The sequence below is a fragment of the Budorcas taxicolor genome, chromosome 14 (assembly GCF_023091745.1).
Source record: "Budorcas taxicolor isolate Tak-1 chromosome 14, Takin1.1, whole genome shotgun sequence".
Classification (NCBI taxonomy): domain Eukaryota; kingdom Metazoa; phylum Chordata; class Mammalia; order Artiodactyla; family Bovidae; genus Budorcas; species Budorcas taxicolor.
The window spans coordinates 1,323,662-1,345,304 of NC_068923.1; the positions used below are offsets into that span (position 1 = coordinate 1,323,662).

The following is a 21,643-nucleotide window of genomic DNA, read 5'->3' on the forward strand; positions in this document are numbered from 1 at the left end:
ATCATATTGAATCTGTAGATTGCATTTGGTAGTGTAGTCATTTTTATAATATTGATTCTTCCTGCGCAGGAACATGGAATATCTCTGCACCTGTTTATGTCATCTTTGATTTCTTTCACTACTGTCTTAAAATTTTCTGTGTACAGTTCTTTTGTCTCCTTAGGAAAGTTTATTCCTAGATATTGAATTCTTTTTGTTGCAATGGTGAATGGGATTGATTCCTTAATTTCTCTTTATGATTTTTCATTGTTAGTATATAGAAATGCAAGTGATTTCTGTGTATTGATTTTGTATCCTGCAACTGTGCTAAATTCACTGATTAGCTCTAGTAATTCTCTGAGGGTTTATCTTTAGGGTTTTCTATGAACAGTATCATGTCATCTGCAAACAGCAAGAGCTTTACTTCCTCTTTTCTGATCTGGATTCCTTTTATTTCTCTTTCTTCTCTGATTGCTGTAGCTATAACTTCCAGAACTAAGTTGAATAATAATGATGAAAGTGGACACTCTTTTCTTGTTCCTGATCTTAGGAGTAATGGTTTCAGTTTTTCACCATTGAGAATAATGTTTGCTGTAGGCTTATCATATAGGGCCTATGTTGAGGTAGGCTCCTTCTATGCCCATTTTTTTTTAAACACATATAAGTGAGATCATACAGTATCTGTCCCTGTCTGACTTGTTGCGCTTAGAGGTCAAGGTCCATCTACCTGGCTGCAGTTGGCAGAGTTTCTTCATTTTCTATGCTGAGTAGCAATCCCCTCATGTGTACAGCACACCCTCCTGTTGACCCACTGTCATGACTCTGAGGTTGTTTCCATGTCCTGGCTCTTGAAGATCATGAGCCGTCATCTCTCAATTGCTTTTTCTGTTTTTGCTCCTGCTTCTCTCGTTTCCTTCTCCACAGGGGCTATTTTCTTACTCCTCTCTAGAAGCCCTGCAATGGCTGTTCACCAAATTCAGAATAAATCCTAAGCTCCGAGCTGTGGAGCACATGACCCTGTCTCCGCGGCACCCCCACACCGCTCTGGGCTTCCCTTTGCTCACAGCACTTTGACCACAGTGTCCTTTCAGCTCCTTGAACAGGCGAGGCCATCCTTCCACAGAGCCCTTTCACAGTCTCTCCCCTCAGCCATTCCCCCTTGCCAGGGCTCCTTCTCATTCTGTGATCTTGTCCTAAGCTGGCTGTCTTCAGAGAGGCCCCCTGCCCACTGTCCACAGCAGGGCCTCTGGTTTCTCTCTGGCCTGCTCGTTTCCTATCGGCTCTTATCATGAGGGGTGGTCTACTCTGCTTTCCCTCGGGCTGCATTTCCTCAGCTAGAAGGAAGGACTGTTTCTTTACTCTTTGTTTTCTAGCATGAAGTTTGCCACAAAGTAAGAGGACCTCAGTAAGTGTTCAGTGAACAAATAAAGAACCCTTTCAAGAACATTGGTAACAAACAGAGTGAGAAACTGGGGTGAGAACTCCTGGGAATCTCTGACGTGAGGTGGGAATTTCTAGGATGGATCTGTGCCTGTCTGCAGAGAGGCCAAGACTGCAGAGGGGAGCTGGGGGCTTTATGGTGGGGGGGTACCTGAGAAAGGGGCTCCTCTTGTGGCTCAGACGGTAAAGAATTCACCTGCCAATGCAGGAAACTCGGGTTCGATCCCTGGGTGGGGCAAATCCCCTGGAGAAGGAAATGGCAACCCACTCCAGTATTTTTCCTGGGAAATCCCATGGACAGAGGAACCTGGCAGATGAAAGTCCATGGGGTTGCAAAGCATCACACATGACTCAGTGACTAAGCAGCAACAGCAAGCCGAGGGGACGGGCACATGGTGGAGGGCTAGCCTTGGTCGTGTGGATGAACGTATCCTCCACAGGGTGGAGACTGTGTGGGCACAACGTGAAGAGGGAGCTGGGCTGGAAAAGCTCACGGTGGCTTCATTACCTGCAGTGAAGGACAAGGAGGATCACCTGCAGGGAGAGAAGGGCCTGGAATGGGGAGGGCTCGTTTGGGCTGTGAGGGTGTGAGAAAGAACGTGCTCTGCAAACCAGCAGCCAAGTGAACCAGATGCCACCGGCAGTCTCGGAAGGGATTCTGATTGCAGATAAAACACTCCTGGCTACATCTCATGACAGGTTCATAACCTTAAATATGCAGGAAGGAGTTTAATCTACCACACCATTTCTGCAAAAGAGCTTAACCCTTTCCAGTAGTTTATTAACAATAATAAACGGAAGAAGAAATTTCATGGTCTGGTCACAGCAATAATGTTGCATTTCTTTGTCTGCTTTCCATTCCAGTCACACATCTGAGCTGTTCTCCTGGGCCTGGGGCTCTGAGTGGGTTTTAATCTCCTGCCTCCAGACACAGCAAAGCAACCACCTTCTCAGTCCAGTTAAGAGTGCCGCGCCCTTCTTTTGAACTCAGGGCTGCCCCTCTTACAGCACTGGTAAGGAGGTGTCAAGAACCCTGAGAGTCACACCTGGGCTGCCTGGGGTGGAGGACGGCGAGACCCTCCCACCTACTTCTTGGGCCACCAGGGCCAGGCCAGAAAGGAGCTGGAGTGGCCCACAGCCCAGTCTGTAGCAGCCACTTCCTCCGCCAGACCTCACAGTCATTGGGCTGTTGCTTGGTTGAGGGCTGAGGGGCTTTTTGTTGATGGTGAGGCTGAGGAAGGATCTAGCACCAGAATGCCAGGAAGCGTGGGCGAGGGTTCGTGTTTTGTGCCTGTGGGGCAGATCATTTTGCTTCCTATGGCTGCAAAGGGGGACACTGGGCCTCCTGCTGTTATCAGGGGGCATCACACTGACCCTCCTGCTTGACCTGGCTGCCCCCTTTCTAAGGCAACCTCTGGTTGTGCTGTGCTTAGTTGCTCAGTCATGTCTGACTTGTTGCAACTCCATGGACTATAGCCCACCAGGCTCCTCTGTCCAGAGGGATTCTAGGGTCAAGAATACTGGAGTGGGCTGCCACGCCCTCCTCCTGGGATCTTCCTAACCCAGGGATTGAACCCAGGTCTCCTGCACCACAGGCAGATTATTTACCGTCTGAGCTACCAGGGAGCTGCATTCCATCAAACCATCCTGAAAGAGGGCTGCAAGAAAGTGAAAGTGTTGACCTCTCAGTCATGTCCAACTCTTTGTGACTCCATGGACTGTAGCCCAGCAGGCTCCTCCGTCCATGGGATTTCCCGGGCAAGAATACTGGAGTGGATGATATTTCCTTCTCTAGGGGAATCTTCCTGACCCAGGAATCAAGTCTTGGGTCTCCAGCATTGCAGGCGGATTCTTTACCTTCTGAGGCACTAGTCTGCAGGAAGGCTGCTGATTTTCCGGGCTTTCAGGTCAAGCTGTCTTTGAGGTATCCCAGTGCAGTTACCTTATGTTTCTTCCCTTTCCCCAGTAACTGGAAGGCCCTGGGAAGCTTTATCAGTTGGTCCTTTGCACATGAACTGAGTATCCTTTCTGGGTCTCTGCTCCCACACTTGTGCTCAGCAATGCACCCACTTCTGTGTTCCAGAAGCCACGTGCAGCTCCAGTGACTGAGCTGCAGTTAACTGGTCTAATTTGGATGTAAAGCTAGAGGAACGTAGGGTCACAGAAAGCCCTGAAGACACCCTCTTCCCTGGGAGCTCCTGGCAGGAATTACCTGCTTATAGTTGGCATCTGTGATCTTAAGAAGTTGGCAAAAATCAGGCCTGGAGGAAATCCACTGTACTGAGTGTCGTTCCATTTTCTGACTCCTTCCAGAGCCCCTAGGATCTATGCTCTTAACATCTGCTGGTTAGTGAAATTTTGAAAACTTATGTATTTATATATATATTTACTTATTATTGATTCATACTCATTGACTTTTGACTATGAAATGTCATAAAGTTTTGAATTCAAACAATTAAAAGATACACTTTTAAAAAGTTCCAATATCTCTTTTGGACTCATTTCGACCCATGGACTGTAGCCCACTAGACTCCAGCCCACTAGACTCCTCTGTCTATGGAATTCTCCAGGCCAGAATACTGGAGTGGGTAGCCATTCCCTTTTCCTGGGGATCTTCCTGACCCAGGGATCGAACCTAGGTCTCCTGCTTTGAAGGCAGATTCTTTACCATCTCAGTCACCAGGGAAGTCCCTAAACAATTAAAAAACACATTTTTTAAAAGTTCCAATATCTCTTGCAGTGTTGTTTTAGCAAAATAATACTTTAATTGGTCGTCACGCTTCATGCCTAGAGGTGGAAGCCAGCAGACCAGCCTGACAGGAATGGTTGGGACAAGAAGGACAGGCCTGCTTCCCCTGCGGCCTCATCAGGTGAGCTTGGTGGTGCCTGTGGGTTGTGCTGTCCTTCCAGGTGGACATTTACTGGAAGGGCTGCAGCAGGTGGGAGCAGCTTAGAGGAAGTTTTGCCTTCAACTGCAGTCATGCAGGTAAGGAGAGATTTTCTGAAAGTCTCTGGGTTGCAAATATTGGCAGAAAGGAGTAATGGTAGCAAAGTTGGAGGTCTGCTCCAGGCCCCTTAGTGGGTTCAACAATCAAGTGTTTTCTCCCTCAGGAATCATACTGCAAAACAAATGTAAACTCGGGCCGAAGCTTTCCTCAATATTTTTCTTTAATGGGAGGCAGGCGCTGTGTTCAGATTATAATTTAGACATAGGTTAAGCTACAGTTAATTGTTTGTTTTCAATAGCACAATTAATTGGAGACCAGGAGATATAAATCTACCTTCTTTTCTTCCAGCAACAAATCAACAAATATTTACTGGTCTGGTTTTGAGAACACAGGTATGAATAGCTGTTTATAGCTAATGCATTTATGTGAGCATATTAAAATAGACTATTAGTAGATTTCCACAGTACAGTATAATTTCCCCCTAAGGGGGGGTCCCTTTAAAATTATTTTTATTTTATTTAATCTTTTTTCCTTCCAGTTTTATTGAGATATAATTGACACACAGCTTTGCAGAAGTTTAAGGTGCACAGTACAATGCCCTGACTTGAACACATCATGAAATAATTAACACTGTAAGTTCAGCGAACACCCATCATCTCATGTAGATACAGCATTAAAGAAATGGATATACATATTATTTTTAAAACTCTTAGGATTTACTCTGTTAGCAACTTTCATATATAATGCACAGCAGAGCTCATTATACTTACTGCATGGTACATCATATCCATGGCACTTATAGCTGGAAGTTTGTGCCTTTTGACCATCCTCATTCAATTCTTCCACCTTCCACTCCCTGCCTCTGGTAAACACATATCTGGTCTCTTTTTCTATGAGTTTATTTGTTTGTTTTGAGCCATAATTGACCTAAAGCCCTTTGTTAGAGCCTGTTACACAACACAGTGATTTGGTATTTCTATAGCATTTTGAAACCGTCACCAAGGTAAGTCTAGTTACGATATCACCATACAAAGACATCGTACAGTTATTGGCTATATTTTCCACACTGTACCCTTTATACTTGGGCCTCACTTATTTTGTACCTTTCAATCTCCCTCACCTATTTCTTCCCTCTTTCTCCTGCTCTGCCCTCTGGCAACCACCTGTTTGTTTTCTGTATCTGTGACTCTGTTTCTGTTTTGCTATGTTTGCATATTTGTTTTGTATTGTAGATTCCACATGAGAGTGAAAGCATATGGTATTTGTCTTTCTCTTTCTCACTTATTTTGCTGAGTGTGATAATCTCTAGGTCCATCCGTGTTGCTGCAAATAGCGTCATTTCATTCTTTCTTATGGCTGAGTAAGATTCCACTGTGTATATAAACATATCTTCTTTATCTATTCATCAGTTGATGGGTCCCTAGGTTGCTTCTATATCTTGGCTATTGTAAACAGCACTGCTATTGTAACTCTTGGCTATTGTAATAGAATATGAGGTGCATGTATTTTCTCCAGCTAGTGTTTTTGTTTTCTTTAGGGCAGAATTGCAGAATCATGTGGTAGTTCTAGTCTTAATTTTTTTTGAGGAATCGCTGTATTGGTTTCCATAGTGGGTGCACAACTTACATTCCCTCCAGCAATTCCTAAGGGGGTCTCTTAAGGGGGAAGATTCCTGTCAACAGGTGTCAACAATCTCCTTCTCCCTCCCCACTCTTTTCTCCTCTCTGCTCTGTTTCTCTTCTTTCTAGTCTCTTTTCTTCCCTCGTCTCTTCTCTTAGCCCAGGTAATCTCTTGGGCTACTTCCTGAGCATAGGTAGTCATAGAATCTATGAAGTTAATTTTGACATTTGGTCATCTTGAACTGGTAGGTCAGAAAGATTCCCAATCTTTATGCATTGGAAACTCCACGGTGGTGGCATCATGGAACTCAAGCTCTGCTGTGGCAGGGGCTCAGGGCATTAGCACTCCCTACTGTTCTCCCAGGCTTGTGGTCAGATAAGCAAGAACAGTGGCAGTCACAGCTATGTAGTATTGGATAAAGTGAATCCACATGTCCTAGTCTCATTTGAAACACAGAGCAACTTTGTGTTTGGGTACTATAATTTTTTCAGTTTTACAGCAATATTAAACAATTGCTTAATATCACATCTCTACTAACACTAACGATGGGGTTGGAACCCTGGTCTCCTGACTATAATACTTTTTTTTTTTTTTTAATACAGCATGTGCTCAGTACTATTAGAATAACACTGAACAAAAGTGTCCAGAGTTGCACGTGTGCCAATTTTAAGAACAGATGTCTTAGGAAAGAGTTCTCCAGGGATTCAAGCCCAATATACCCCATAAATGCCCCAAAGGTAGGCGTGAGGCTTGGAGAGGTTAATAACCACTAGACTGTATGGAAAGTATCGCCAAGGGTGTATGTCTCAGTTTTCACTTGGTTTTTAATAATCCTGAATAGTTGGAAGTAAAACTTCTGATTCCATCAGGTCGCACATTGGTAGTAAGAAACACTTCTATTTGTGGTACCAGCAGACTTACTGAGCCAGAAACCAATAGCTTCTAAGAGGCGGCAGAAAACACCAGGTCCTGGTAAACCTGATGGAAGGGGGGTTGATTCTCAGAAAGGTGACAAGTGTCATCAAGGACAAGGGTATCCTTGCTCTTTCCACAAATTGGCACCATTTCCTATTCTTAGATTTTGTAGGGGGATGAAGTCATGGCATACATATGGGCTGCATAACCTGTTGAGTGTGCATTACGTACACAGCCTTCCATATTGTTGCTTGGGAAAAGTGTGGGGTTTTTAAGAGCACATTCTAGGACTAACTGGCCAATGCCAAATCCTCTACATGCCTAAAGGAATCATGTCAAGCACAGGTCTCAGGTGGAGGCTATATTCAGAGTAGGTTTATACCTCAAGAGTAGGTTTAAAGCATCTGCTGCTGTTGCATCTTTAAAGAAAACCCAGAACACCATCTTCAACACAGCAAGAGTGGTAAATTAAAAAAAGGACAAGTTGGCCTTCAAGGATAAGGTCGTTACAAGGAAAAACTACTTTAGGAGGATGGGATCTTAAGTTACTTCAGAATAAATCTAAATCAAATCAAAAGGAGGGAAGATAATAACAGGAAAGAAGGAGCTCATAATAAAAAATAAATCTAGGAAAACCTGTTCTTTGATTATTTCAGAATAAACCTGAAGTAACTGAAAAGGAGGATAATACTAATAGGAAGTGATGTTAAGCAGAGCTCTGCCGTGCAATCAGAAGACCCTGTCCTCCTATAGCTGCCTGGCCTCAGCAACATTTGTCATCAACGCCTCTTCAGTTGCTGATTCAGAGTCCAGAACATTGTTCACTGAAACCTTGATTCCCAAAGCCCTTCTTCCCTGAAGCTGTAGGTTTGTCCTGAAGCTGTAGGTCTGTCAGGAAGGGCATTGGTCTCTGCTCCTTTGCTGTAGAGGTTCCCCATATCCATTCATGCAGCCCCCATCTGTGGTTGGGTACCTGTCAGGGGCTTAACACCAGCCCTTTCTATGGACTATGGGCTGAATATTGTCATCTATTGTTATGGGAAGAGTTTCCAGGGACCAAAGTTCTCTGAACTGCTCTTGCTTTGAGCAGTGCTGATCGCACTACGCATTCCTCCTAAAGTTGGTTTGGGAAAAGTATCTTCCTCATGGAATAGTTTTGCATATAATATTTGGAATTCACTGAATGCTGTATCCATAGACTATAAATTGCGTTTTAAATTATATATCACTACTTCAGGTTTTTTTTTTTTTAAATAAATGGGGATTTCTTTTTTTCACCAAAGCCCAGCACTAAGAAACTCATCAAATCAGGATTCTTTCATTTCCTTCATTTCCCTATATTCCGGATGTTTCCTTAGTTAGCAAGGTACGCATTACATGCAACATGGACAGTTTTAACTAGAAAGATTTCATTGAGGTCTTTATTAATATATAATAAAATGTAGAGTATCCCATGGGCTTCCCTGGTAGCTCAGCTGGTAAAGAATCCACCTGCAATGCAGGAGACCCCAGTTTGATTTCTGGGTCAGGAAGATCCCCTGGAAAAGAGATCAGCTATGCCCTCCAGTATTCTTGGGCTTCCTTGGTGCCTCAGCTGGTAAAGAATCCGCCTGTAGTGTGGGAGACCTGGGTTCAACCCCTGGGTTAGGAAGACCACCTGGAGGAGGGCATGGTAACCCATTATAGCATTCTTGGGCTTCCCTGGTGGCTCAGATGGTGAAGAATCCACCTGGGTCGGGAAGATTCCCTGGAGGAGGGCATGGTAACCTATTATAGTATTCTTGCTTGGAGAACCCCCATGGACAGAGGAGCCTAGTGGGCTACAGTCCATGGGGTTGCAAAGAGCTGGACACGACTGGCTAAGCACAGTGGAGTATTCTATATTTGTTTTACTTCACTTTGGAGACCTAGCATATGTTCTTCTCATGAGGACAGAACTAGTAAGTTCTCTCGTTTGCTTTCTATGGCTTTAGACAATTTCATTAATGAGTTAGTTAATATCAACAAACCCACTGCGGACCAACAAGGCCTTTTTTTATTCCTAGAAGCTCAGTATCTTAGAAAATTTTTGCTTCTGTAGTCAAGACTAGTTTTGTTTTTTGTTTTTTTTTTAGAAAGAGATATAATTAGGCCATTCAAAGATTCTGCTAAATACAGATTCAGTTAAGTTCAGTTCAGTCACTCAGTCGTGCCTGACTCTTTGCGACCCCATGAATCACAGCACACCAGGCCTCCCTGTCCATCACCAACTCCCAGAGTTTAGTCAAACTCATGTCCATTGAGTCGGTGATGCCTTACAGCCATCTCATCCTCTGTCGTCTCCTTCTCCTGCCCCCAGTCCCTCCTAGCATCAGTGGCAGTGAAGCGAAAGTCACTCAGTCGTGTCGAACTCTTTGCGACCCCATGGACTGTACAGTCCATGGAATTCTCCAGGCCAGAATACTGGAGTGGGTAGCCTTTCCCTTCTCCAGGGATCCCTTGGTTGATCCCAACCCAGGGATCAAACCTAGGTCTCCCGCTTTGCAGGCAGATTCTTTATCAACTGAGCTACAAGGGAAGCCCAAGAATACTGGTGTGGGTAGCCTATCCTTTTTCCAGGGGATCTTCTCTACCCAGGAACTGAACCAGGGTCTCCTGCATTGCAGGCAGATTCTTTACCAGCTGAGCTACCAGGGAAGCCCTAAGTACAGGTTAAACTTCAGTTGACTAGCACTGCTGCGCTGAAATCAATGAATAGATGCTGCTTTTCCCTGAAAGGCACAGAGATGACCTTTGGAAACCTGCTACGTGGGTTATTCTGGCAAAGAAACAAGCTGGTGACTAAGTGCATTGAGAGTTTCCCCCACACACTCAACACACAATGCAGTAGGCAGGGGATAAGTAGGAAGGAGAGTAGTAGGAAGATGGATGGAAGGCTAGAGAGGTGCCAGGTGGATGCACCAGCAGCCGCACCTCAGTACAGAAGGGCCCCCATGGGTCTCAGTCATTCAGCCACATTAGGATCTTCACAGCGATGCAGAAACTAAAATTCAAATCGCTGTCTTCCCCTTGCTGGCTAGAAAAACCTCCTTTTCGCTCAGTTTACTCAGTTTATGCCCACTATGAGTCATACATTTTCATTTGTTCTCAACACATACAAAGTATTTTAGGCATGTCAGATGACAGCTCTCTTCTGGGTTTTCCACTTTCCTTCTTTCAAAGTGGTCATTATTGCTTGTGGGGGAGGGCAAGGAGTTGGAAACTAAATTATGAAACAACAGGATGCTTTGTTATCAGTGACACAATCGTGTAGATATTTAGCTCTGACAATCTGAGGAAAAAGAATCTTAGTCTTCAAACGACTATACTTCTGATTCTTACTCATTTCATTGCTGCTATGCTATACCAGGTTCTGCTTACTTCAAGCCCTGATGAGTTATCCTCGCCTTTGATGACAATTCTAGTTCTCACTGACGAGCTTCTGACAAATAGCAGAAGAGCGCAGCAGTGAGCTCCACGAGGCAGACTGGCTAACAAACTTGCTAATGCTTCAATCATAGTTTAAGAAGATGATGCATTTTTATTTTGGCAACAATCTAACACTCAAGAAATATTACAAGTGATTTATAAGACAACAAGTTTGCTGGACCAAAGAGACTCTTCAGACAACTCTAACTGCTGTTGTATTTTCACCCTTTTGGAACATATTAATGAATAAAATAAAAAGAAATGCAGTTTACACATTGTATAAAGCATTCCTTTATCTTAAAACATTCTTATTAGGGTACACAATTCAATGACTGCTTAATAACTTCTTTACAATAGAAAGACAATTTTTGCTTCAGTGCAAAACTATGTGTTGTTTAGAGTATGTTCTTCTAGGTTACCGATTTCTGATTTGATGGGGCAGACTCTGCACCTTTCATGGCCTTTGAGCTATTTTAGGATTGTGTAAGTTGCAGCAGGAATGCAAAATAATTCTTGTCTATAGATATGTAAATAAATCCTGTCTGGTGGGGGTTCCTCTGACTTCCTGCTTTCATTGTGGAAGAAGCCAGGTTTGCCTCTGTTTGCACATTCAATACTCCGAATCCTCACACACTTCTGTTCTGTGGATAGTCCTCTGAACTGGCTGTAACATCTTCTTAGTTCCGTCATTGATAATAACTTAAAATATTTACACATGCTTTATTTTCTATGTGTACGAGAGTCATGTTTTAACTTTTATTTGTTTGGAAAACCATCCTTTAACAACAATATAAAGGAAAAAGAGTAGAAAAATTTGAAACACAGTGTCTGTAATCTCTGATCTCACAGATGGTTACCACTCTTTTCTCTTTCCCTTTTTGTACCACAATTTTACTCATAGCTTTTGTTCAGCTACTATTTCTTTTTTAAAGCCTCAGATAAACTTTCTGATGAGTGACAAACAACACAACAATTTGTACTTCAAAGCTGCGCTCCACAAAGTTAAATAAGTGAGCCCGTGAACATTTTAATCAAGGCTAAAAAATTATTCGTTTTTATTTTGCAACAGACTGGCATGCATGAAGCAGTAAGTTGATTGTAAGAGAACTTTGTTAGACCTAAGCAGATGAGGCAACTCTTCAGATAATTAAAAGTGCTGTGTATTTGCACAAAACTTCCCTTTTGGAAGTTCTTTTATAGTTTTACTGAGACCACTCATGGGAATCACTGCACTATATTCAAAGGAAACATCTCACAACATCCCATAAATAAAACCGGATTTTCGCACTCACCGTGCCCCACCAGAGAGCATCTGCGTATGTAGAAAACTCCTTATTAGCATCCTTTTCCACCAGATAGACAAGGAAAGACGAAAAAATCAGAACCAAAAATCCTATGTACCAAGCTGTGATTAATTCCTAGATATAAAAAGAATGAGAGATGTTTTAGAGGTGAAAAATACTCAAAACAGGAACAAAAACAAAATCTAAGCATGATTTCATGTCTTTGACTACTGCTTGGGTATGGTTGTGGTGGTGGTGGTGGTGGTGGTTTAGTCACTAAGTGGTGTCTGACTTTTGCGACCGCATGGACTATAGCCTGCTAGGCTCCTCTGTCCATGGGATTCTCCAGGCAAGAATACTGGAGGGGGTTGCCATTTCCTTATTCAGGGGATCTTCCCGACCCAGGAATTGAACCCGGGTCCTGCATTGCAGGCAGATTCTTTACCGACTGAGCTATGAGGGAAGCCTTATAGATATAAAAAGAAAGAGAGATTTTTTAGAGGTGAAAAATACTTGAAACAGGAACAAAAACAAAATCTGAGCATGATTTCATGTGTTTGACTACTGCTTGGATATTTATGGTGACTTTTACATAATCCACATTGTGTCCTCGCATGGCTTTAGCCAGTTTCTGAAAAGCCCAAGTTTGCTTTCGAAGAGTTTGGCGACCAGGGCGGCCGCGGGTGCGGAAGGTGTGAGCTCACCTTGCTGTGCGCGTAGACCACGGAGCCCAGCAGCTTCCAGGTGCCGCCGCGCCGGTCCATACGCACCATGCGCAGGATCTGCAGGAAGCGCAGGCTGCGCAGTGCCGACGTGGCGAAGATGTTACCCTGAGTTTTGGCAGAAACGACCGCTATGGAGGCGATGAGGACAATGGTATCTGAAAGAAACAGGTTGAAGCAGCCATAAGTCGCACAGCCAAGAGGTTTTCGTTTCCCAGAGAGGATTTCAGAACGCGTCACTTTGGCCCTATTTGGGGCCCTGGGAGCAGGACTTGAGCTCCAGGCTGGCGGCCGCCACGTGAGCTCTGTGACGGCCGAGGAGCGGAAGGTGGAGGACGGAGCCTTCTGCTGACTCGTTCTTACCCCTCGGCCATTCTCTGCTTTAGCCATCCGGTTTGGACCACTTCCTGTTTAATTTTCGAAGAACTGGACGTGGCCTTCAGAAGGTCTGGTGCTCTGGGGGGCTTAGGGGCTGGGGGCACCCTCCACTGCAGTCCTGGCGTCACGGTTGGAGGGGGGTGTCCTGCCGGCAGGAGCCCCAGCCCCAAAGCTTCCCCGATGATGCCGTGGAGGCATCATTTAGCTGTGAAAGTGCTGCTTGGCACAATCAGGTTTCCTGTTTTCTTGCCCCCAAAGCTTGTCGCTCCTTCCTACAAAAATTTCACTTCTGTTGTTGTGTCTGCAGCTTTGCAGACTGAAAGAAAGGCCTCAACTAAGCTAAATACTTCAAGCGCTCTGGGTAGAGTCCTTTCTAAACTGCTGTCAGTCAGTTTTGTGTAACTTCTGCACTCAAGTTAATTGACATTCCGTTTGTTATAACGGAGGAGGCAATTGTACACACTGTGCATGGGAATGGAGATTTAATGTCTGACATATTGACATTTGGCTTAAATCATACCTGCTAAAAAGAGCAGCTAACGAAAGCACAGAAAAGAGAAAGGAGGACTTAATCGCTCCAAGGGTAAATATTGGAGTGATGGAAAGTAGCTTTGAAGTGGGAGGAGTGAAGTGGGATGAATAGCCTCCAATGGTGATTTTACGGTAAGTCAGCTTGACCTGCTCATCTTCAATAAAATATCCTTTCTGCGCCAGGTGGGCGTGCAAGGCCAGGCAGCAACACTCAGACCCCTCAGGGTGCAGCATTTACTATGTTTCTGGGGTCCTCAGGGTTAACCACTGAGTGAATGTGGATTTTTCATTCAGCCCAGTCCTTCATGCTCCCAGGAAGGTCTGGCCCCTGGATGTGCACTGTGAGGATCTTTAGAGTCACTCTCCTGGTGCCCTCTTGGGTCAGCACTTGGAGAGAGGGTTGGAGGTTGGCACACAGGTCAGTGGAAGGCATTTCTACTCTTAGATCTGTAGGCTGAGTGAGTTTGTGGTTGGGCCCACAGCCAGCCCCAAACGTATCCTTTTCTTTTTCTCTGTAGCTACTGGAGAGGAGAGGAAAGTGAATATGTTAATACAAACACCAGGCACATTAAGTGACTAGAAATCAGTTGCAAAGCAGAATGTACAGTGTAGACTTACTTAATAAAAAATACATTATACAACTAGGAAAAACATGTGAGGATATACATAGAATATTAATTCTCTCTATGGGTAGACAGGCAGGATGAGAATGTGGATAAAGGACTTTCCACTTTTGAAGTTATTAATTTCATTAATCTTGGCATTTTATAACAATGAAAACATCTTTTGAAATCAGGAAAAAAACTTTAAAAAGAGTTAAGTGTGAAAACATCTCTTGGTTTTCATCATTCAGAGGGATTTTCTTCTGAGACAAGTGGTTTATAGACAAAGAAACATTCCTTATATGGCCCTGCTGGATATACATTATGCTTCTATTTCTCATTGTAGTACTACTTCCTCACAAGTGTACAAAGAAAAAGATACAATACCCTACTTACTATGCTAAAATATTATAAATAGTTGAAATAAATAAATGACTAGTGTGGGTGCAAAAAATACAGACTTGAAATTTACTTTGCGCAGTCATTTTCCTTAGTGTTAAGTTTTTTACAAATGTCATATTATTTTGATCCTTGTAACACCAATATCTGTTAGATATTCTAGATGAACAAAGTGAAACACAGAAAACACATATTGTATCAGTTTTTAAAAATTAGCTATAGAGCGGTTACACTACAGCGCAAAAGTATGTTTTTAGTGACAAAACCTAGAGAAAGTAAAAGAAACCCTGTAGGTCTGAGACAGTTTCAAAAACTATGCACACAGTGAATCATAAACTAAAGATTTTAAGTCACAAAATATGCAAAGGTAACCACAGATTTGATTTAACACCCTTATTGTAATTCAGATCAAAAAGTCAGAATTCAGTGAAATCAAGTCATAAGTGAGCAACCAAATGGCACGGTGAGTCAGCAACAAAAATGCTTCTGCTTGGGTTATAGTCATCGGCTGGAGTTTTGCTGTCGGTACATCTAGATATTTCCCAGGTTAATATTTTAGAAGTTATGAGTACTCTTGTCTTATTTTTATGTAATGTATGTATTATTTTTGTAGTCCATTACTTAGGAGACTAGAGCTTCCACAAGGTTGGATACTTGTATCCCAAGTACCTAGAACAGAGCAGGCACTCAGTAAATGTTTATAGAATAAACTCAAGTTAATAAACATTTAAAAGTAGCTTGAGCTTTCTTCTCTTACCACGTCAGTGGCTTAATAACTGGAACATCAATCAAAAATACTCTTAAGTTAATCAAACCAGCACAGAATTCTACAGCAATGTAATAATTTATAGCCGTCATTCATTGACATTTATAAAAAGCAATACTCACTAAGGTTTACCTTTTATAAGTGTGGGTAGGTGTGGCCTTTAAATATGGCCTCACAGGAGGCTCCTAACTGCCCTCCTCTCACAGACACACCACATGAGCAGCTACACATGCAGCAATTCCCTCTGGAGGAAATCCAGAAAGAGAACGCTCACATCAAAACAGCAGGAGAGGCTGAGACGTAGTCACCATAAACCCCACTCCTAGCATAGTGCCAGACACACGGGAGGGACCTCAAACTCCTAGTTTCTCCCTGAGAGACTGAGAGTTTGAACCCCGCATTTAGCACCCCAATTTTTAAGACTCCTACCAGAGGGATAGGTCCCCCAACCGCCTAGCCCTGAAAGCCGTGAGGCTGGCATCCATGAGACACACGCTGTAGCCAACAGGGAAGCAGGTGTTAGTGAGTGTGAGCCCTGGGCTGTAGAAATGCCCATCTCCCTGTCTTTTCCTGAGAGGATTCTACTTGCCTACTTTACAAGCTACTGCCACAGATCAGGCCTCTAATTTAGATGCATCTGGAGAGTGACTGCAGTTCTCTCCTGAGGTCACAGGAGCCACTGGACATATCTCCTGCCCTCTCCCTCTGGCCTGCTCCAATTTGCCAGTATCCTTCTCGAGGAGTTTTTATACATATCTGGTGGCCCAGCTTTTGAGGCTGCTGGGAGAAAACCCCCTGGATCACTTGGCTTTGACAGCCAACAGGGCTTGCATCCAGGAGTCCTACAGGGCTACAGCAAAGAAAGTTCTTGATGGGTTCAGGACCCCGCAGTCCCCCGCCCCCACTTCATGGCTATATATTAATAACTGGGTCCAGTACAGAGGGAACTGGAGAAGGAAATGGCAACCCACTCCAGTGTTCTTGCCTAGAGAATCCTGTGGACAGAGGAGCTTGGTGGGCTGCTGTCCGTAGGGTCGCACAGAGTCGGACACAAATGAAGCAACTTAGCATGCACTGGAGAAGGAAATGGCAACCTACTCCAGTGTTCTTACCTGGAGAGTCCTGTGGACAGAAGATCCTGGTGGGCTATGGGGTCGCACAGAGTTGGACACAACTGAAGTGACTTAGTAGCAGCAGCAGCACAGAGGGAGCAGGAGAAATGCCTACCTCCCAGTTTCTCCCTGGATAGGGTCTAATCACATATTTTCCCAGATGGTGCCTGAGGGTCCAACTTCCAACTGGCATTCATCCAGAAGATGACTGTGACCCTCTACTTGAGACACTGATGAGTCTTGGCACATATTTGACCACTGGGAGCCACTAAGAACACAGTGGTTAGACAATTACAAACGTTTCAGAGACAATGAGAGGCAAAGGCTAGGCTAATTGATGATGTTCATCTCCTATACAAGATCTGTCAGTCAAGACTAGTGTAGGTGGCTAGCTTTATCTGATGCACAGAAATTAACAGAGAGTCAAGGAAAATGAAGAAATAAAATAATATGTTCCAAACAAAAGAACAAGACAAACTCCCAGAAAGAGATCTTAGTGAAACAGACAACCTGGAAGAAATAGTTAACTTACTAGAAACATACAATCTAACAAGGCTAACTCAGGAAGAAATAGAAAATTTGAACAGGCCAATCACTAACAAAGAGATGGAATCAGTAATCAAAAACCTCCTAGTGAACAAAAACATCCAGGACCAGATAGCTTCAGCGGTGAATTACATCATCTGAAGAATAAATACCAATCCTCCTCAAACTCTTTCATAAAAAAAACAGAAGTAGAGGAAGCATTTATGAATTCATTTTACAAGGTCAGGATTACCCTAAAAGGCTTCCCTGGTAGCTCAGTTGGTAAAGAATCCACCTACAATGCAGGCGACCACCTGCAATGCAGGGCACCTGGGTTCGATCCCTGGGTCGGAAGATCCCCTCTGGAGAAGGAAATGGCAACCCAGTCCAGTATTCACGCCTGGGGAATCCCATGGGCAGAGGAGGCTGGCAGGCTACAGTCCATAGGGTCACAAAGAGTCGACTGAAGTGACTTAGCACTAGCACTAATCTAATATCAAAATCAGACAAGGTTTTGGACCTTGTCCAAAGATAAAAGTACACATCCGTGATGAACATAAATGTAAAAGTCCTTAACAAAATCTTAGGAAACTGAATTCAACAATACATTAAAAGGATCATATACCACGATCAAGTAGGGTTTATTCCAGGGATGCAAGGATGGCTCAGTATCTGCAAATCAGTGTGATACACCACATTAACAAAAGAAAATTAAAGTGATATAATTAACTCAATAGATGTAGAAAAAGCATTTGACAAAATTCACACACTTTCATGATAAAAGCTCTCAATGAAGTGGATATAGAGGGAATGTACCTCAACATAATAAAGGCCACAAAGCAAGCCCATAGTGAACATCAGATTCAGTGCTAAAAAACTGACAACTTTCCCTGTAAGAACAGGAACAAGTTAAGGATGCTCATGCTTGCCACTTTTATTCAATACAGAATTGAAAGTCCTAGTTAGAGCAAGTAGGCAAGAGAAGAAGTAAAAATCACTCGGATCAGAAGGGAAGAAGTAAAACTGTCACTACTTGCAAATGACAAAGCATTATGTATAGAAAATCCTAAACATTTGACCAAAACAAATGTTGGAAATAATGAATAAAGTTGTACAACACAAAATAAATAATTCAAAAATCAGTTGTGCTTCTACACACCAACAACCATTTATCAGGAAGAGAAACGGAGAAAAAAGTCCCATTCACAGCAACGTCAAAAAGAATAAAATATTTAGGAAGGAATTAAACCAAGGAGGTGGAAAATCAGGTCAGTGAAAACTACAAAACATTGATCAAAGAAACTGAAGAAGACACTAATATGGAAACATACTCCACGCTGATGGAACAATTCATATTATTAAAATGTCTGTACTACCCAAAGCAATGATTCAATGCAATCTCTACCAGATTAAAGTGTTTTTTCTCCCCCCACAGAAATGGAACATTAGTTCTAAATTTGTATGGAATAACAAAAAAAACCCTGAATAACCAAAACAACCTTGACAAAGGAGAATGAAACTAGAAACATCACACTTCCTCACTTCATATTATAATACAAAGCTGTAGTATCAAAATGGTATGAAACTGGCATAAAAGCACACAAAGGTCAACGGAACAGAACAGAGAGCCCAGAAATGAAGCCACACACATATATGGACAATTAATTAATGACAGAGGAGCCAAGAATACACAGTGGGGAAGGGAAAGAACAGTCTCTTCAATTGATGGTGTTGAGAAGACTGAACAGGCACATGCAAGAGAGTGAGACTGGACCCTATCACACGCCACTCATAATAATTAACTCAAAATGGATTAAAAACTTAAATGCAACACCCGAAACTATAAAACTCCTAAAAGAAAACAGGGGGTAAGCTTCTTGACATTGGCCTTGGCAATGATATTTTGGGTTTGACATCAGAAGTGAAGGCAAGAAAAGCAAAAATTAACAAGTGAAACTATAGCAAGCTGAAAACTTCTGTATAGTAAAGGAAACCATTAACATAATGGAAAGGCAATGAAAGAGAGAAAATGTTTTCAAATCACATAGCTGAAAAGAATTTAATATCCATAATATACAAATAACTCATACAACTCAATAGTAAAAAAAATAAAATTAAAAATTGGGCAGCAGATCCAAATAGATATTTTCCCAAAGAAGACATACAAATGGCAGATGTATTGAAAAGGTGCTCAATATCACTGAACATTAGGGGATGAAAACCAAAACCTGTTAAAGTGGTGATTATCAAAAAGATAGGAGATAACAAGTGTTGGTGAGGGTATGGAGAAATGAGAACGCTTCTGCTTTGCTGGTCAGAATGTAAATTGGTGCAGCCACTATGGAAAACAGTATGGAGGATCCTAAAAAAATTAAAAATAGAACTATCAGAGCAATCCTATTTCTGGGTTTATATCCAGAGTTAACTAAAACAGGATCTTGAAGAGATACCTGCATCCCCATGTACATTGCAACATTATTCTCAATAGCCAAGATATGTAAGCAAGTTGTGTCCATCGATGAATGAATGAATAAATAAAGAAGATCTATCTATCTTTATTGAAATATTGTTCATCCGTGAGATAGAAGGAAATGTTAATGTGTGCAAAAACATGGACTGACCTTGAGGACAATAAGCCAACTGAAACAATCCAAATAGAGAAAGATAGATACTGTATATCACTCATATGTGGAATCTCAAAAAGTAAAACTCAAAGGAACGGAGACTAGAATCATGGTTACTGGAGGAAAGTAGGAGGGAGAAATGGGGAGAGCTTGGTGAAAGATTACAAACTTCCAGTTATAAGGTGAACGGGTTCTGGGGATCCAATGTAAAGAAGGGTGTTTATAGTTAATAATGCTGTATTATATACAAGCATGCTTGGGGCTGGTGCATGGGGATGACCCACAGAGATGTTATGGGGAGGGAGGTGGGAGGGGGGTTCATGTTTGGGAACACATGTAAGAATTAAAGATTTTAAAATTAAAAAAATAAAAAACTATTAAAAAAAAAAGAAAATTGTTAATAGAGTGAAGCTTAAATGTTACACCACAAAAAAAGAAATGGTAATTATGTGAAATGATGGAGTTGTTAACTAATAATCACTTTGCAGTCTACCAGTTCAGTTCAGTTCAGTCGCTCAGCCGTGTCCAACTCTTTGCGACCCCATGAATCGCAGCACTCCAGGCCTCCCTGTCCATCACCATCTCCCGGAGTTCACTCAGACTCACGTCCATTGAGTCAGTGATGCCATCCACCCATCTCATCCTCTGTCGTCCCCTTCTCCTCCTGCCCACAATCCCTCCCAGCATCAGAATCTTTTCCAATGAGTCAACTCTTCGCATGAGGCGGCCAAAGTACTGGAGTTTCAGCTTTAGCATCATTCACTCCAAAGAAATCCCAGGGCTGATCTCCTTCAGAATGGACTGGTTGGATCTCCTGGCAGTCCAAGGGACTCTCAAGAGTCTGCTCCAACACCACAGTTCAAACGCATCAATTGTTCGGCGCTCAGCCTTCTTCATGGTCCAACTCTCACATCCATACGTGACTACTGGAAAAACCATAGCCTTCACTAGATGGCCCTTTGTTGGCAAAGTAACGTCTCTGCCTTTCAAAATGCTATCTAGGTTGGTCATTTCCAAGGAGTAAGCATCTTTTAATTTCATGGCTGTAGTCACCATCTGCAGTGATTTTGGAGCCCCCCCAAAATATAAACTGACATTGTTTCCACTGTTTCCCCATCTATTTCCCATGAAGTGATGGGACCAGATGTCATGATCTTCCTTTTCTGAATGTTGAGATTTAAGCCAACTTTTTCACTCTCCTCTTTCACTTTCATCAAGAGGCTTTTTACTTCTTCACTTTTTGCCATAAGGGTGGTGTCATCTGCATATCTGAGATTATTGATATTTCTCCCAGCAATCTTGATTCCAGCTTGTGCTTCTTCCAGCCCAGCGTTTCTCATGATGTACTCTGCATAGAAGTTAAATTAGCAGGGTGACAATATACAGCCTTGACGTACTCCTTTTCCTATTTGGAACCAGTCTGTTGTTCCATGTCCAGTTATAACTGTTGCTTCCTGACCTGCATATACATTTCTCAAGAGGCAGGTCAGGTGGTCTGGTATTCCCATCGCTTTCAGAATTTTCCACAGTTTCTTGTGATCCACACAGTCAAAGGCTTTGGCATAGTCAATAAAGCAGAAATAGGCGTTTTTCTGGAACTCTCTTGGTTTTTCCATGATCCAGCGGATGTTGGCAATTTGACCTCTGGTTCCTCTGCCTTTTCGAAAACCAGCTTGAACATCTGGAAGTTCGCGGTTCACGTATTGCTGAAGCCTGGCTTGGAGAATTTTGAGCATTACTTTACTAGCGTGTGAGATGAGTGCAATTCTGTGGTAGTTTGAGCATTCTTTGGCATTGCCTTTCTTTGGGATTGGAATGAAAACTGACCTTTTCCAGTCCTGTGGCCACTGCTGAGTTTTCCAAATTTGCTGGCATATTGAGTGCAGCACTTTCACAGCATCATCTTTCAGGATTTGAAATAGCTCAACTAGAATTCCATCACCTCCACTAGCTTTGTTGGTAGTGATGCTTTCTAAGGCCCACTTGACTGCACATTCCAGGATGTCTGGCTCTGGATGAGTGATCACACCATCGTGATTATCTTGGTCATGAAGATCTCTTTGGTACAGTTCTTCTGTGTATTCTTGCCACCTCTTCTTAATATCTTCTGCTTCTGTTAGGTCCATACCATTTCTGTCCTTTATCAAGCCCATCTTTGCATGAAATGTTCCCTTGGTATCTCTAATTTTCTTGAAGAGATCTCTAGTCTTTCCCATTCTGTTGTTTTCCTCTATATCTTTGCATTGATCTCTGAGGAAGGCTTTCTTATCTCTTCTTGCTATTCTTTGGAACTCTGCATTCAGATGCTTGTGTCTTTCCTTTCCTCCTTTTCGCTTCTCTTCTTTTCACAGC

At 42.8% G+C, this 21,643-nt stretch overlaps 1 protein-coding gene across 2 annotated transcripts in view; it reads right to left on the bottom strand.

Moving 5' to 3' along the window:
- KCNQ5 (potassium voltage-gated channel subfamily Q member 5) overlaps positions 1-21,643 on the bottom strand; it is a 629,123-nt gene that overhangs the window by 119,249 nt on the left and 488,231 nt on the right. For both annotated transcript variants that reach the window (XM_052651428.1, XM_052651427.1), the window contains exons 4-5: positions 12,337-12,512; positions 11,642-11,767 (exon numbers count right to left, since the gene is read on the bottom strand). In XM_052651428.1, coding sequence (XP_052507388.1) covers positions 11,642-11,767; positions 12,337-12,512 — 302 coding nt within the window. The remainder of the gene's footprint in view (positions 1-11,641; positions 11,768-12,336; positions 12,513-21,643) is intronic.